At 40.6% G+C, this 15,408-nt stretch overlaps 2 protein-coding genes and 1 long non-coding RNA gene across 4 annotated transcripts in view; 1 reads left to right on the top strand and 2 right to left on the bottom strand.

Moving 5' to 3' along the window:
* Window positions 1-1,108, bottom strand: part of LOC308082376 — a 6,633-nt gene extending 5,525 nt beyond the window's left edge. For both annotated transcript variants that reach the window (XR_013932918.1, XR_013932919.1), the window contains exon 1: window positions 1,000-1,108. This is a non-coding gene — a long non-coding RNA (uncharacterized lncRNA). The remainder of the gene's footprint in view (window positions 1-999) is intronic.
* Window positions 1-8,942, top strand: part of LOC308082857 (uncharacterized protein) — a 16,151-nt gene extending 7,209 nt beyond the window's left edge. The window contains exons 2-3 of the mRNA XM_080424919.1: window positions 6,124-6,225; window positions 7,702-8,942. Of these exons, the coding sequence (XP_080281045.1) occupies window positions 6,124-6,225; window positions 7,702-8,654 (1,055 nt within the window). The 3' untranslated portion in view covers window positions 8,655-8,942. The remainder of the gene's footprint in view (window positions 1-6,123; window positions 6,226-7,701) is intronic.
* The window catches only part of mtss1 (MTSS I-BAR domain containing 1), a 745,180-nt gene that overhangs the window by 259,173 nt on the left and 470,599 nt on the right, over window positions 1-15,408 (bottom strand). The gene's annotated exons all lie outside the window — the stretch shown is intronic.

Consider the following 15,408-nt stretch of genomic DNA (forward strand, 5'->3'; position numbering starts at 1 on the left):
TGTAGTTAAACGTAACCAGGTGTGAAAACGTCTTTACAATTTTGTTTAATAGAGCACCGAAGTCTGACGTCACTGCCAGTAGAGGGCCAGTAGAGGGCGCTGTTCCAGGGTTCGTGGCTTTATTTTTTGTGTTGAAAACCCCATTTTGGAATCTTAGATCACGTCATATAAGAACTGTGTTCCAAAAATAAACACACTAGCCTGGCGTTTTTTTCAGGGGGGTGGCTCTGCTCTTTTATGATATTCATTCATATTTGATACAGCCTGTTTCTGGCGAAAATGGAATTCATTCTGCCTTAAAAGTCTTAAGAAGTACTACTTCCGGGTCTGAAATCACTGTCCCCACAGCAGCCGCGTTCATGGGAAATGTAGTCTTTGGGTTGTTTGACTCGTTTCTAGTGTTTATATTGTGTTACTCTTTGGGTAAATGTGTACATTTACACCTTCAGTCGATGCTTCATATCCATAGTAAAAACACCAGGGTGGTGTGTTTATTTTTGGAACACAGTTCTTACATGAAGCGATCTAAGATTCCCCAATGAAGATATCAATACAAAAAGCCATGAACCTGCGGAATGCGCCCTCTACTGGCAGTGACGTCAGGACTTCGGTGCTCTATAGAAATGGCATTTCTTTCAGTTAGGAATTCTTACAAATTCTGCTGAGAAATAGCCTATCTGCCCAAACTAATTTCAATACACCATCATGTCAATGTATGAATTTCACATGACTCTACTGGCGTGCCATGAATAATAGCCAGATAGGCTGCAGAGGTGCATTTCAAAGCATTTTGTCCCAGGGAACCCCATAGGCTGCAAGCTGGGGTTATGGGGGGGGGTATGGGGCTGGGCTGTGTCGTTTAACTTAAAAAAAAAGGGTCCAAATCCTTCTATTTTCTTTTCAAGCGTTTGTTTTAAAAGAGCCGATCTACAAGCCCATTTTCAAATAGCCAATGTATATGAGGTTAAAGTGCCTAGACCAAAGCTATACCAATCTTACCTGCTGACAGTTTGGACACCAGACAGACAGACAGACGGACGGACGGACGACTCAAGGTGGTCAACAATGCAGTCTCTCACATACAGGCGGTGGTAAAATAAGACTCCCTGTGCACAAATGATGGATTTATTGAGCATTGAAGGATCTACAACAGTGGCTTTCAAATGTCAAGCATTATATCCATGCATTCAGACCATGTGCATTTTGTCAATATATCAACAACAAGCTAAGGCAGGGGTATTCAACATTTTTTTATGTTTTATATACAAATATTGTATAATTATGTATACAATTGTGATAAATGTGAAAAAATGTATAAATATACCATGTTATTGTGCATTCAATACTAAGCAATTAAAATAGATTAATATATTCATGCTTTTAATTCAAACATACATACAAGGTACAGTGAGTAGGGTGGCTATGTACTGCCATTTATTAATTTATAAACATACCGTTTGAACTGAGAACCAATGTCAATCTACCAACAATCTGTCAATTGCACAATAATCATGTATTCACCCTCGTTTACTTCCTGTTTTGTAGATTAGATTTTTTTTCTTGCCGAAAAAAATCTAATCTACAAATTCCAATCTGGTTTCAGAACAAACCACTCCACTGACACATGCCTTCTCTATTTGAACGACTCTATCAAACAAGATGTCGACAAGGGCAAATATTGCGGCATGGTCATGCTGGACCTCCAGAAGGCCTTTGACACCGTCAATCACCCAATTATGATCAATAAGCTCAAAGCAATAGGTTTTGATGATAAGTCAGTGAACTGGATGAGATCCTACCTGGAAGGGAGGGAGCAAGTGGTGGAAGTAAACGGCACCCAGTCCCCCCCCTCCCTGTGACTTGTGGTGTCCCACAAGGAAGTATACTAGGACCTTTACTGTTCCTGATATATGTGAATGACATGTCATCGGCCTGCGACTGCAAGCTGTTCCTGTTCGCAGATGACTCGGCCCTACTAGTCTCGGACAGGGACAGGCTGCAGGTTGAGAAAACTCTCAGCTCCGAACTCAACAAGATCTGCATCTGGCTCTCTGACAACAAACTTTCATTACACCTGGGTAAAACTGAATCCATCCTCTTTGGGTCCAGTCCTAACCTTAGCAAGGCAGAGAGTTTCACGATCAAAGTGGGTGATGATGTCATCAAAAGAAAGGATGAAATTACCTACCTGGGCTCCATCTTGGAGGCAAACCTCTCTGGTAACAAAAACGCCGAAAAAGTGATCAAAAATGTCAACCAAACAACACGCTATTTGTGGAGGATTGATCGCCTAGTCAGTAAGAATACTCTGAAGATTCTTGCAGGGGCCCTCATTCAAGGTCATTATGATTATGCATGCACTTCATGGTATCACAACACCTCCAAGGCCTTAAAAACAAGGCTCCAAACATCCCAAAACAAACTTGTAAGGCTACTTCTTGGCCTCAATCACAGAACCCATCTAACCCCTGCTCATTTTGCTAGGATTGGATGGCTTAGGGTTGAGGACAGAGTACAGCAACTTGCTATGGGCCTGGTCTTCAAGATACACCACAACATTGGGATCCCCCTGTATTTGTCAAAATACTTCCAAAATGTTAATGCAGTCCATGATCATAACACCAGAGGCAGCTCCACAAATCATGTTCAACCCAGATTTGGCTCAACTAAGGGTATGAACTCGTTCTCATGCTATTCATCAAAAATGTGGAATGCCCTACCAAAAGGAGTAAAGGAGTGTAAAACCCTACTCACTTTCAAAACTGCCCTAAAGATACACCTTCAGGAGGCTGCAATTCGAAAATGGCCCCTGTCTAAGTCTTAACCTACCCCCCCCCCTACCCCCCCCCCCCCTCCTTCATTTTCCTCTTTTGTATATATATATATATATTTTCTTATTTTTTTCTCTCGTCATACCAGTGACCTGAAAACTGATTGTATGACATTCTGTATAGTAGTGTGTATATCTGTCTGCCTCTTATATGACATCCATCATGATTTGTGTGCATGGGGTTCTCATCTTAAACAAGCTTAGTGCTTAATGAGGGTTTCCAGTTTAGTAGACCTTGTATTGTGAATTTGTACTTCCATGTACTGTTATGTACTGTCATGTACTATTCTCATGTCTTTCTAAATAAACTACATCAATCAATCAATCAATCAAACACATTGAGTGTAATTCCGGGTTTCACCAGATGCGGCGCGTCACTACCGCCCATTGGGAACTTCCGACAGAATCGGCCACAGACGGGATTAAAACACTTCTTTATTGAAAGATATGGATTATTACATTGCTCTAGAACTCCGGACAGTTAGCTAACATTTGGGGCTTGGGGGTAAGCACCTTATTTTTGCATTTGCCCGGACAGGCTAGGAGCTGAAAGTCCCGGTGACAATGGGGAGGAGTGTCTACAACTCTCGTAGATATAAAACGTCAGAATCATAAATACGTCTACGAGAGTTGTATTCTACAGCTACATACAGAACACCAAAGGGCATTTCTGGTGATAGGCTTGGACTTTTTACAGGGGCCAGTTTCGAATTGCAGCCACCTCTAAGTGCTCTTTTAGAGTAGAGGTGGACACACGTGTGTGTGTGTGTGTGTGTGTGTGTTTTGATTGATTGATTGATGTAGTTTATTTAGTAAGACATGAGAATAGTACATGACAGTACATAACAGTACATGGAAGTACAAATTCACAATACAAGGTCTACTAAACTGGAACTCTCATTAAGCACGAAGCTTGTTTAAGATGAGAACCCCATGCACACAAATCATGATGAAATATAAGAGGCAGATAGATATACACACTACTATACAGAATGTCATACAATCAGCTTTCAGGTTACTGGTATGAAGAGAGAAAAAAAAATATATATATATACAAAAGAGGAAAATGAAGGAGGGTAGGGGGGGTAGGGGGGGTAGGTTAAGACTTAGACAGGGGCCATTTTCAAATTGCAGCCTCCTGAAGGTGTATCTTTAGGGCAGTTTTGAAAGTGAGTAGGGTTTTACACTCCTTTACTCCTTTTGGTAGGGCATTCCACATTTTTGATGAATAGCATGAGAACGAGTTCATTCCCTTAGTTGAGCCAAATCTGGGTTGAACATGATTTGTGGAGCTGCCTCTGGTGTTATGATCATGGACTGCATTAACATTTTGGAAGTATTTTGACAAATACAGGGGGATCCCAACGTTGTGGTGTATCTTGAAGACCAGGCCCATAGCAAGTTGCTGTACTCTGTCCTCAACCCTAAGCCATCCAATCCTAGCAAAATGAGCAGGGGTTAGATGGGTTTTGTGATTGAGGCCAAGAAGTAGCCTTACAAGTTTGTTTTGGGATGTTTGGAGCCTTGTTTTTAAGGCCTTGGAGGTGTTGTGATACCATGAAGTGCATGCATAATCATAATGACCTTGAATGAGGGCCCCTGCAAGAATTTTCAGAGTATTCTTACTGACTAGACGATCAATCCTCCACAAAAAGCGTGTTGTTTGGTTGACAATTTCGATCACTTTTTCGGCGTTTTTGTTACCAGAGAGGTTTGCCTCCAAGATGGAGCCCAGGTAGGTAATTTCATCCTTTCTTTTGATGACATCATCACCCACTTTGATCGTGAAACTCTCTGCCTTGCTAAGGTTAGGACTGGACCCAAAGAGGATGGATTCAGTTTTACCCAGGTGTAATGAAAGTTTGTTGTCAGAGAGCCAGATGCAGATCTTGTTGAGTTCGGAGCTGAGAGTTTTCTCAACCTGCAGCCTGTCCCTGTCCGAGACTAGTCATCTGCGAACAGGAACAGTTTGCAGTCGCAGGCTGATGACATGTCATTCACATATATCAGGAACAGTAAAGGTCCTAGTATACTTCCTTGTGGGACACCACAAGTCACAGGGGGGGGGGGACTGGGTGCCGTTTACTTCCACCACTTGCTCCCTCCCTTCCAGGTAGGATCTCATCCAGTTCACTGACGTATCATCAAAACCTATTGCTTTGAGCTTATTGATCATAATTGGGTGATTAACGGTGTCAAAGGCCTTCTGGAGGTCCAGCATGACCATGCCGCAATATTTGCCCTTGTCGACATCTTGTTTGATAGAGTCGTTCAAATAGAGAAGGCATGTGTCAGTGGAGTGATTTGTTCTGAAACCAGATTGGAATTTGTAGATTAGATTTTTTTCGGCAAGATACTTATCGACCTGTGTGTGTGTGTGTGTGTGTGTGTGTGTGTGTGTGTGTGTGTGTGTGTGTGTGTGTGTGTGTGTGTGTGTGTGTGTGTGTGTGTGTGTGTGTGTGTGTGTGTGTGTGTGTGTGTGTGTGTGTGTGTGTGTGTGTGTGTGTGTGGCGATTGATTGGTGTTAATGAGCACAGCAGGTGAGCAGTCTGACTCTACTACACTCTTATCTTGTACAGTACATACATGTACACAACAGGCATACGTGCATTAGGGCTGCATGATACTGATGAAAATCTTTAGATTGTGATTAATCTATAACTTATCAACATATTGTTATTGATAATGGTAACACAATATTTCTGTTAATGAGAATAAAAAGTTGACATAAGCACCACGAAAGTGCATGAGTGTGTTACAAAAAATTATTTTCCCAAGGTTGGCAGGTCTGAATTAAATATTTGACACCGGTAGGCCTGTCACAATTATTACATAATCGTCTAATCGCAATTATTTTTGCCTAATCTTCATAATCGTTTCCATGTTGAACATTTTTCACACATTTTCAAATATATAAAAAAGCAGAAATAGCAGATCTACAAGCTTACAACGCATCACATCATGACGCGTTGTAAGCTTGTAGATCAGCTACTTCTGCTATTTTTACATGTATAAAAGTATTAATAATGTCTTTGTATATTGAAGTTATGTGTCATATATGCCCTTTGCAATTTGTGATTATTAATCCTAAAAACCAAACAAAAATGTTAAGTTGTATTCATCAGTTCCAATGCTCAATGCCAAAAACACAATTAAATCGTTAATCACAATTAATCGTCGACCGGATCATGGCCCACCGCAGTAGTTTGATTTTATTACATACAGTATGTACGGTTGAATGATAGCTAAAAGTTTTTGTTTGTTTTTGTTTTTACTACTGGTGTTTTCCACAGACCACCGATATTCAACGTTCTCAGAGGAACAGCGAGAGATGGACCAGGGACGTGGACTGCTTGATGCAAGACTGCAACCTGTTGTAAAGTTGTACAGGATAGGTATGTATTGTTTTACTTTATCGATTTTTTGTTTACAAGTGGTTTCCACCATGGCAGGGGAGGGTGATCTTTGCCGCTGCTGTAGAATAATGAAGACCAGCGGTTCTCAAACTATGGGTCACAACCAAGCCTGGAATTTCGTAATTTAGAGGCAAGGCCACTTGGCCTTTGGTGTTGTCAATTTTTTGAGGGCACAAAGGCCAAATGCCCAATCCCAGGGTAGGAAGGCCATCAAATAAAACAAGATTTTAGTCCATTGAAATAATTAATTGATTAAAATTTTAATATGTAGACTATCTGCAGTGAAATAAATAAATGATGGTATTTACAATCTGATTCATGCTCAGCCCTGCACCAATCAAAGTCACTATTGGTTTAAAGATGGCGACAGGGGAGTTAAGAATTCAAAATCTCAACAAAAGACACTGGTGTCTACATATTGACAAGAAAGAGACAGAGGAGAAAGTGGCTGGGGCATTAAGGCCACTGTGGCCTCAGGGCATGCCATTTTTTTGAGGGGCACAAGGCCAAACTGAGGATCAACGACGGCCACGGCCTTCGTGGCCTCCCTGAAATTCCTGCCCTGGTCACAACCCAAAGTGGGGAAGGTGCCGTTGCGGTCACGCTTTGGCAACCCAAAAAGTTGAAATATTGTTTTTATTAAGAAACGGTAAAAAATATATAAATAAAGTGAGGTCATCGTGACCAACGTGAAGGGGACGGCCAGTTGACTCCTCATACACACACAGCTCCACTTCCAACACTGACAACAAGCAGCAACACAAGACAACACACACACACAAGCCCTTGCAGAGGCTGAGGCACACAAACTGATTTGTCCATTTGGCTCCATCTGTACCCTCACGGAGTTAAGCTGTGTATATTTCATCTGTTGTAACTTGTAACCAGCAAACCAAATAAGCCCCCCGAATTGGCATTTGAATCAACAAACCGCTCAATTTACAGATCGTGATGTAACATTACCGAGCGGGGGGAGATCATTTTCACAGACCGACAACAGCTACCAACTGCTGCCGCGGTGGAGAAAAACGCCACAGTCGGTGGCCAAAGATAAAATCAAGAGCTGGATCAAGAAAGTTGGTTCTAGCGACATCTTTTGGCTAAATGCCTCAGTTTACAAATGTGTGTACAGAACCACTTCCATAGGGTTTATTGATATCGTAGTGTTTTAGTTCTAGGGGGGGGGGGGGGGGGTCTAATGGAAAAAAAATATTCTGAAAAGGTTCCCTCATAATATGGGGTCGTGGTATAAAAAAGTTTGAGAACCCCTGATCTAGATCCATCAGTCTTTTTCTGAATCACTAATAAACAATTATAGGCCCGTATCATACAATGGTCAAGCTTTAACTTTTCAACAACAAAAAAACACTATACACTATACAAAAAACACTGCATGGAATACTTCAAAGTTGTAACATTAATGTTTTTCTCTCATAATCTTTTTTTTTTGCTTAGACTTCCAGAACCTCCCCGTGTGTAAAGAGGTTTCCCCTGAACACCATGACAGAAATGCCAGTCTGGTCCAGGAGGAACCAGAGCCTCCACAGATTAAAGAAGAACATGAGGAGGTACTTCAAAGACCAGAGGAGGATGATGGGTCAACGTTGGGATTGCTAAAAGTGGAAAGTGAAGATGAAGATGGTGATGAAAACAGAGAGACAGAGCCTGTAGCCAGCACCTCAACTGAACACATGAAAACACAAGCTGGTGTAGAGGACTGTGGAACATCACAACCAACTAGTGATGACCAGCTCCTCTCTTCACACTGTTCTGAATTTGACACTGAAGACAGTGATGATGAGTGGGAGGAGGCTAAGGGAGATCAGTCGGCTTTAAACACACTGAAATCACACAAGACACAAAATGTGAAAGGACGAAGACTGTCTTTGAGCAACAAGCTGTCTCAGGACCTGAAATCATCAAAACAAACCGACTCCATGAGGAGTGACAAAGGAACGAATATGTCAATACTACATGCTGGGAGAAAGCCTTATATTTGTGAAGTTTGTGGCAAAGTCTGTAGGCACATGGGTAATCTAAACATACACATGAGGATTCATACTGGAGAAAAGCCCTTCCCGTGTACAGTTTGTTGCAAAGGCTTTAGGCAGTTGGGTAATCTGCAATTACACATGCGGACTCATACAAGGGAAAAACCCTTTACTTGTGCAAGTTGTGGCAAAGGCTTTGGTCACGTGAGTCACCTAAAAAGACATATGAGCACTCATACGGGGGAAAAGCCCTTTACTTGTTCAGTTTGTTGCAAAGACTTCAGTCAGATGTGTCATCTAAAAACACATATAAGGATTAGTCATACAGGGGAAAAGCCCTTTCCCTGTTTAGTTTGTGGCAAAACATTTGGTCACAAGAGTGTTTTAAAAACACACATGAGGACTCATACAGGGTAAAAGCCTTTTAATTGTTCAGTTTGTTGCAAAGACTTCAGTCAGATGTGTCATCTAAAAACACATATAAGGATTAGTCATACAGGGGAAAAGCCCTTTCCCTGTTTAGTTTGTGGCAAAACATTTGGTCACAAGAGTTATCTAAAAACACACATGAGGATTCATACAGGAGAAAAGCCCTATACTTGTACATTTTGTGCAGAACAATTTGGTCGAAAACATCACCTGCAAAAACACCTGAGGACTCATAAAGGGGAAACAAACCTTTAGTTGCAGTTAGTGGCAAGTTAGTGGTAGTCAAAATACACATCTGAACGTCTGAGGATTCATACAGAGAAGAAGCTGATTGTTGAACAGTAACAAATGTTTTTGTCTTTTGTTTTCCATGTAAACCATCTTATTTGACATAATGTCTCACACACACACTCACAGGCAAAATGTATGATCATGTATAGGGGGCAAAATCCAATCGGTAACACCGTTGTAAATTTGTGAAGTATACAGCAGCTGCTTCTCTCTGTAATGCACTGTTGTATGGAGAAGTATAAATCAGCTGCTTCTCTGTTGATAATGCACCGTTGTATTCTCTCTCAAGTTGAGGCCAGGTGCTATTCCTTCCTAACACCCCTCCCCCCTCACAGACACACCACACTGACACAGTAGGAATGAAACTAACCTTTGTAACCAAGCTGTGCTGTTGTCATCGTGAATTGACCAACTATTTAATCTAATCTAATTTGTTTTAATTTCTTAAATTAATAATTCTCTAGTTTGTAATAATTCAATTGCTTAGCATGCTAATGTTTTGAGACATATTGTATGTCAGTACTACACAATAGTTAATAATTCTACACAATAAATAAATATATGTTTTAAATAACTGATCTCAATATGGACCAATAGTGAGTAAGTGTTGCCATAATCGTGTAGCTCTACAACAGAGGCACATCCATGACAGCAAATGAATATATATATATATATATATATATATATATATATATATATATATATATATATATATATATATATATATATATATATATATATATATATATATATATATATATATATATATATATAATTCTCTTTTCATTTAAAGCAGAGGAATCACATGATCTGACACTATTGGCACGACCAAATCAAATGAATAATTGGAACATTGTGGTAGTTCAGACAGACATGGAAGTTGAGTTGGTCCCACGTTCAAACAACCCTCAAATCACATACGACCACAGTCCTAATGGTTCATCAACAAACATCCACCAAACACAATGAAATATCATTGAAATAAATGGTTTTCATCTTGACCAAAGTGGCTGATTATGGTCACTGTTGGGTGGAAACCTCATATCTTCAAAACTGTTGCATGTTCAGGAAATGTAAAAAAAAAAAAAACGTTATAAAACCAACAGACAGACTTAAAGGGATTGTAGGCGATTCAGAGATAAACAAAGAAAAAAACTCCAGCAGTTCGTTTCCCCGACCACCAGGGGGTGACGCAGGGAGGACTTCCATAGAGTTAAGGAGACTTCTAAACGGGCCATGCCGAATATAGGGTGCTTTATTCTGATACAATTCGCGGAACTGCCCGCCCCTGCCGGTTCTCTGAATTTTTATTTTTAAATAGGCTCTTTCATGACAAATTGACCACATATGAAGTTAAACAACTAAATTCTATCCAAACGCTATCTGAAAAGTAAATTATGTGCCTCAAAAACGAAGTTTGAGAGCGTTTTCAAACCAAAAGTAAAAAGTTCACATGGACACGGATGCGCACATGCGTGCGTTAATTTACGGCCCGACACATACATAAACGGTAGGGAAATACGGATTTCAGAAAGAGGACTGTGTTTCAATGCAGGAAAACACCCCAGCATCATTATATAGTGGCTGATAGAGGGGAAAAAATGCAAAATATATATATATAGATATTTTTCAAATTTAGTCTTAATGTTGCCAACAATCCCTTTAACCACTTTCTTTTTCACTTGAACAAATTTGAAAAATGGCAAACTAATGGCCCATCTACAAGCTCAGCTATTTTTGCTACTTTTGTGAGACACTGCAGTATGACGAAGTAGGGCATCAAATTATGAAAAAAAATTAAATAATGAAATATGAGGTTTCTGCCTGACAGCAATGCCATATTAGTTTCTCTGAAGATTCTCATTTTCTGTATGGAAACTGTTTAGTTAGTGCTATTGCATTTATGAGTTGCTACAGCCCCTTTATCGAACGCACACTCACTATGTTGATTTTTTTCAATTGATTTTCATGTTATCAGCAGCTTACTGGTAGAACATTATCGTCCATCTGTCCAATATGTATCAGGATTAATATTATGCATGAAATAAAGTCATAATAAAGTGCTGAGCTGTGTGCTGATGTGTTGTTTGGACTCACTCACATTATCATAGTACATATTTTGTATTTTGCATTTAGTTTGACTATTTGTTTCGATTCTATATATTTGTTGTGTCTTCATAGAGGCGTTTGTAAAGGCTAAATAACTACTACGGGGGGGGGGGGGGGGTTAACAATTTAGGCATTTAGCAGACTCTTAATCCAGAGCGATCACATTTTTTAGCATTAACCTTGACCTTGGAGCTTTTTGGGAACAGTAGTGTACTGTATGGCAAGTTATATATATTAAAAAACTTAAAAACATCTTTTACTCTACAATGTAGAAAAAGTAGGCACAGGACACACTTGAAACAAACACAATGCTTTTAGATTTTCATTGATTGCTTGAATACTTTATTAGTCAGAAATGTAAACAGCACGTGGTGCAGTAAGACATTTAAGGCTAAAAGGATAACACAACAAAGTCCTTCGGACTTGTTTCCATTGTGGCCCTATGTATTCAGTTCATAAGATTGCTTTATTATTTTTTCTGCTATGTTGCATAGAGAAAAATAATTTCATTAGAACGGTCTGTCAGGGAGCTTCACTCCTCATCTTTACCTTTCTGTAAGAGAAGAAAATAAATATTATAAATATATTAAAATAGAGGTTTGACTTTCACATCTGCTTTGAAAATGGTCAAATAGTGATATGTGCCACTAGATGCTTACCTTGCCCGTATCACGACTCTTGGCTCTCATCTTGTTGACCTGAGACTCAGCAATGTCAGCCCTTTCTTCTGCCTCATCCAGTTCATGTTGCAGCTTACGGAACTTGCCCTGACTGCTGTTGGCTTGTTCCTCCTAAAATAATAGGTGGTGGATTATTAAAGGTAAGGAATTTACGTTTGGAGTCCACTTAACCTGTGAAGGCATGCAAGCCCAACTGTACTGTCCAGTTTGGCTTGCCTTCACAGGTTCTTAGTTAAGTTGCCAGTTACTGCACAGTGACAATGACTCAATAGCTGATATGAAAATAGTTTAGAGACTAGTCCACACAACACTTCACTGAAAATGAATCACTATGTTTCTTTCTTTTTTGTCATTGACAAAATAAACTGCCAAAAGGCTAGATGTGGGTGTACTATTATGCATGATGATACTTAATATTCCTATAGTGGTTGAATTGCTGAAATACTCACAGCCTCTTCTGCAGTTCTCTTGTAGGACTTAACTTTAATCTGCAATTTACTAAAAAATTAAATAATGAAATAATGAAAATTTTCATTATTTTATTATAAGATTAAAAAGTAATCTTACTTTGAAAGCACATCCAAAACTAAGCATTAGAAAAGAAAACTTCCCACGACTTACAAAGCCAATGCTGGCACAATCACGAGCAACGCTCTAGCCTACTTAAAAAGAAGACTCACCACTCCGCCCAGAAAACCCCTTGCTATTAGTACAAACCTGACAACAGCCATCAACCAGGTCCTGGAGGCGGCTCAGGTTTTTACGATCCTCCTCTGTCTGCATTAAGAAATGTATTCAGCATTTTCATTGATATTTAATTCAGTTACATATTAAACCAAAGCTTGTGATCAATATCTTAGGATTACCTGATAGGTGAGCTCCTTGATGAGTCTTTCATATTTGTGGACCCCGGACTTTTACCGAATCATTGTCTCCGCCAGGCCGAAAGGCATGGCGAGAGTATGTTTTACCCTCTGTCCGTCCGTCCGTCCGTGTGTCCGTCCGTCATTCTGTCATTTTGTGTACAGCTAATCTCTGGCACCGTTGGCTTGATCGCAGAGAAACTGTGCACACACACTCCCTGGATGCCAGAGCAGAACCTCTGCCCCAAATTTTTCACATGGGCCGCTTTTTGCAAAACCATTTTTTTGACAGTACTCCTACAGATTTTATCCAAACATCACGCAATTCAGTACACAGTATCTCTATAGTCATGTGATCAACACGGATCTGTCCAATTTTCCATATTCTATCCTGATTGGCTAAGGTTGGCTTCCAAAGTTTGCAGGATTGCTCCGTTTTCAACAAAATGCCTCAGATCATGAACGCAGCTTGCGATTTCTGTGAGATTTCACACGCACATTCCCACTAGGCTGAGGAATAAATGCCAATTGAAATGTTTCAAATCAGCCTGGTGGCGCTATAAAAGGCCGATTTGTGTTTTGAACTATAGCTGCACCGATCTGCGTGAAACTTTGCACGCACACTCCCTAGAGGCCAAGGAAAAACATCTGCCCTGCTTTTGTCACATTTGCCTTTCATAGCGCCACCAGGAGGCCAACTTATGTAAAACAAATGTTTTGATTTAATCCTTCAGAATGTATCCAAATTTCACGCAAAGCGGTACACATGATCTCTATAGTCATGTGATCAAGATGGATCTGTTTAATTTGTCATATTCCATCCTGATTGGCTAACATTGACATCTAAAGTTTGCAGGAGTGGCCCGTTTTGAACAAAATGCCACAAATCATGAACGCAGCGTCCGATTGCGGTGACACTTTGCACGAACATTCGCACTACGTTGAAGAACAAATAACACTCTTTTAACATTGCCCTATTATAGCGCCACCAGGAGGCCGATTTTTGCAACACTTTTCTTTTTTATATTACTCCTACAAATGTTGTCCAACCATGCAAATCGGTACCCATTATCTCTATAGTCAAGTGATCAAGATGGTTCTGTCCGATTTTTCATATTCCATCCTGATTGGCAAATTCTGAACATTGATGCCCCACAATAACCTACCTGACCTGGCGGAGACCTGTGCTCCGAGGAGCACTTTTTCTAGTTAGCCTTTTTTTTCTCTGATTCCAATTCCAGCTCCCTTACCTTTAAAAGGAAAGCATATGCCAGCCTGAGTATATACTATATAATGTGAATTTATGACAAACAGAGAGCGAGTAAAATATTAAGGCAGAGATCACACTGCAAGAATGAAGCCTAAATGGCAAAGCATACCATGCTGCAGCTGGACAGTGTAAAAAGCAGTGTCATGTTTGTTGTACAAATAATCAACTTCTCTATTATATTATTATAGGTTCTGAGTCTGACAATTGTGATTGATCAGGATGCCTAAAATGTTGCCAGATTACACTGAAGTGGAAATCCCTCCACTAGCCACTTCATCTACAGCTTACCAGTGGGATCGCCACCTTATAAATAATCCTCTTCTTGCTTCGTTTATTATAGGTTCTGACAATTGTGATTGATCACAAACAATGCCTAAAATGTTGCCAGGTTGCACTGAAGTGGAGATCACTCCACTAGCCATTTCATCTACTGCTTACCAGTGTGATCACCACCTCAACCTACCATGTGCACATCAGCTTGTCAGCCGTCCTTCCACATGATGTAAATGCAGGAATGCATACAGTCTATGGTGTAACTTACTCTGTAGGGGAGAGAGAGCGAGAGCGAGCGCGAGGAGAGAGAGGGGAGAGCGGGGAGAGCTGGGGGAGAGCAGCGCGGACCCGGTTCGGAGCCCTGCTTCTAAATTTGACGTTTTTCGCCGTTTTTTTTTTTTTTTAACGTCGTTTGGTGCCCCCCCAAGGTTGGTGCCCTGTGCTTCAGCACCAACTTCTCTGCTAATAGCAGAGAAGTTGACACCATTTTTTAAGTGGGATGTACCTCTTGCTTTTCTTACTGTACTGACAATTGTATACTAGGCATATCGCAGGATAATAAAAGTTATATGATTCTCTGTATCGTGCAACACATTTTAGTTTAGCATCTACAGGCTGAGTTCCAAGTTCAGCCGACTGGGAGAGACTCAGAGTAGGACAGTATAGAACAGAATGGAAAACTGTTAGCCTGGTAAACCCTCCCTCCGGAAATCTCATGGAAATTAGATTTTCCGGAGGGAGGGTTTACCAGGCTAGAAAACGGTGACCTATGGGGTTGATTAGTGGATTTACATTCAGCCTCAGATGTGTGCTAGAACATCTGAGAGCATCTGATTCTGTAAATTAAACATAACAAATATGTCATTTACATGAATAGGCTCGTAAAGCAGGGAGATAGTGACAGAGGAAGAGTGGTAGAGGGGGAGAGAAAGAGGGAGGGAGAAAGAGAGAGAGAGAGGGAAAGAGAGAGAGGAAGGGAGAGAGGGGAGAGAATGAGAAAGAGATAGGGGAGGAAGACAGAGAGAAAGAGGGTGGGAGAAAGTGGGTGAGAGAGAGGGAGATACCAGGAGCGAGGGAGAGAGGAACGGAGAAAGCGGGAGGGAGAAAGAGAGCAACAGAGAGGGAGAAAGAAAGGGAGAGAGAGAGAGGGAGAGAGAAACGGAGGGAGGGAGAAAGAGGGAGGTAAAAAGCGGCAGAGAGAGAAGGAAAGAAAGAGAGAGGGAGAGACAGAGGGAGAGAAAAAAGGGAGAGTGAAA

This window comes from Gymnoscopelus braueri (genome assembly GCF_963280865.1).
Source record: "Gymnoscopelus braueri genome assembly, chromosome: 3".
NCBI lineage: Eukaryota > Metazoa > Chordata > Actinopteri > Myctophiformes > Myctophidae > Gymnoscopelus > Gymnoscopelus braueri.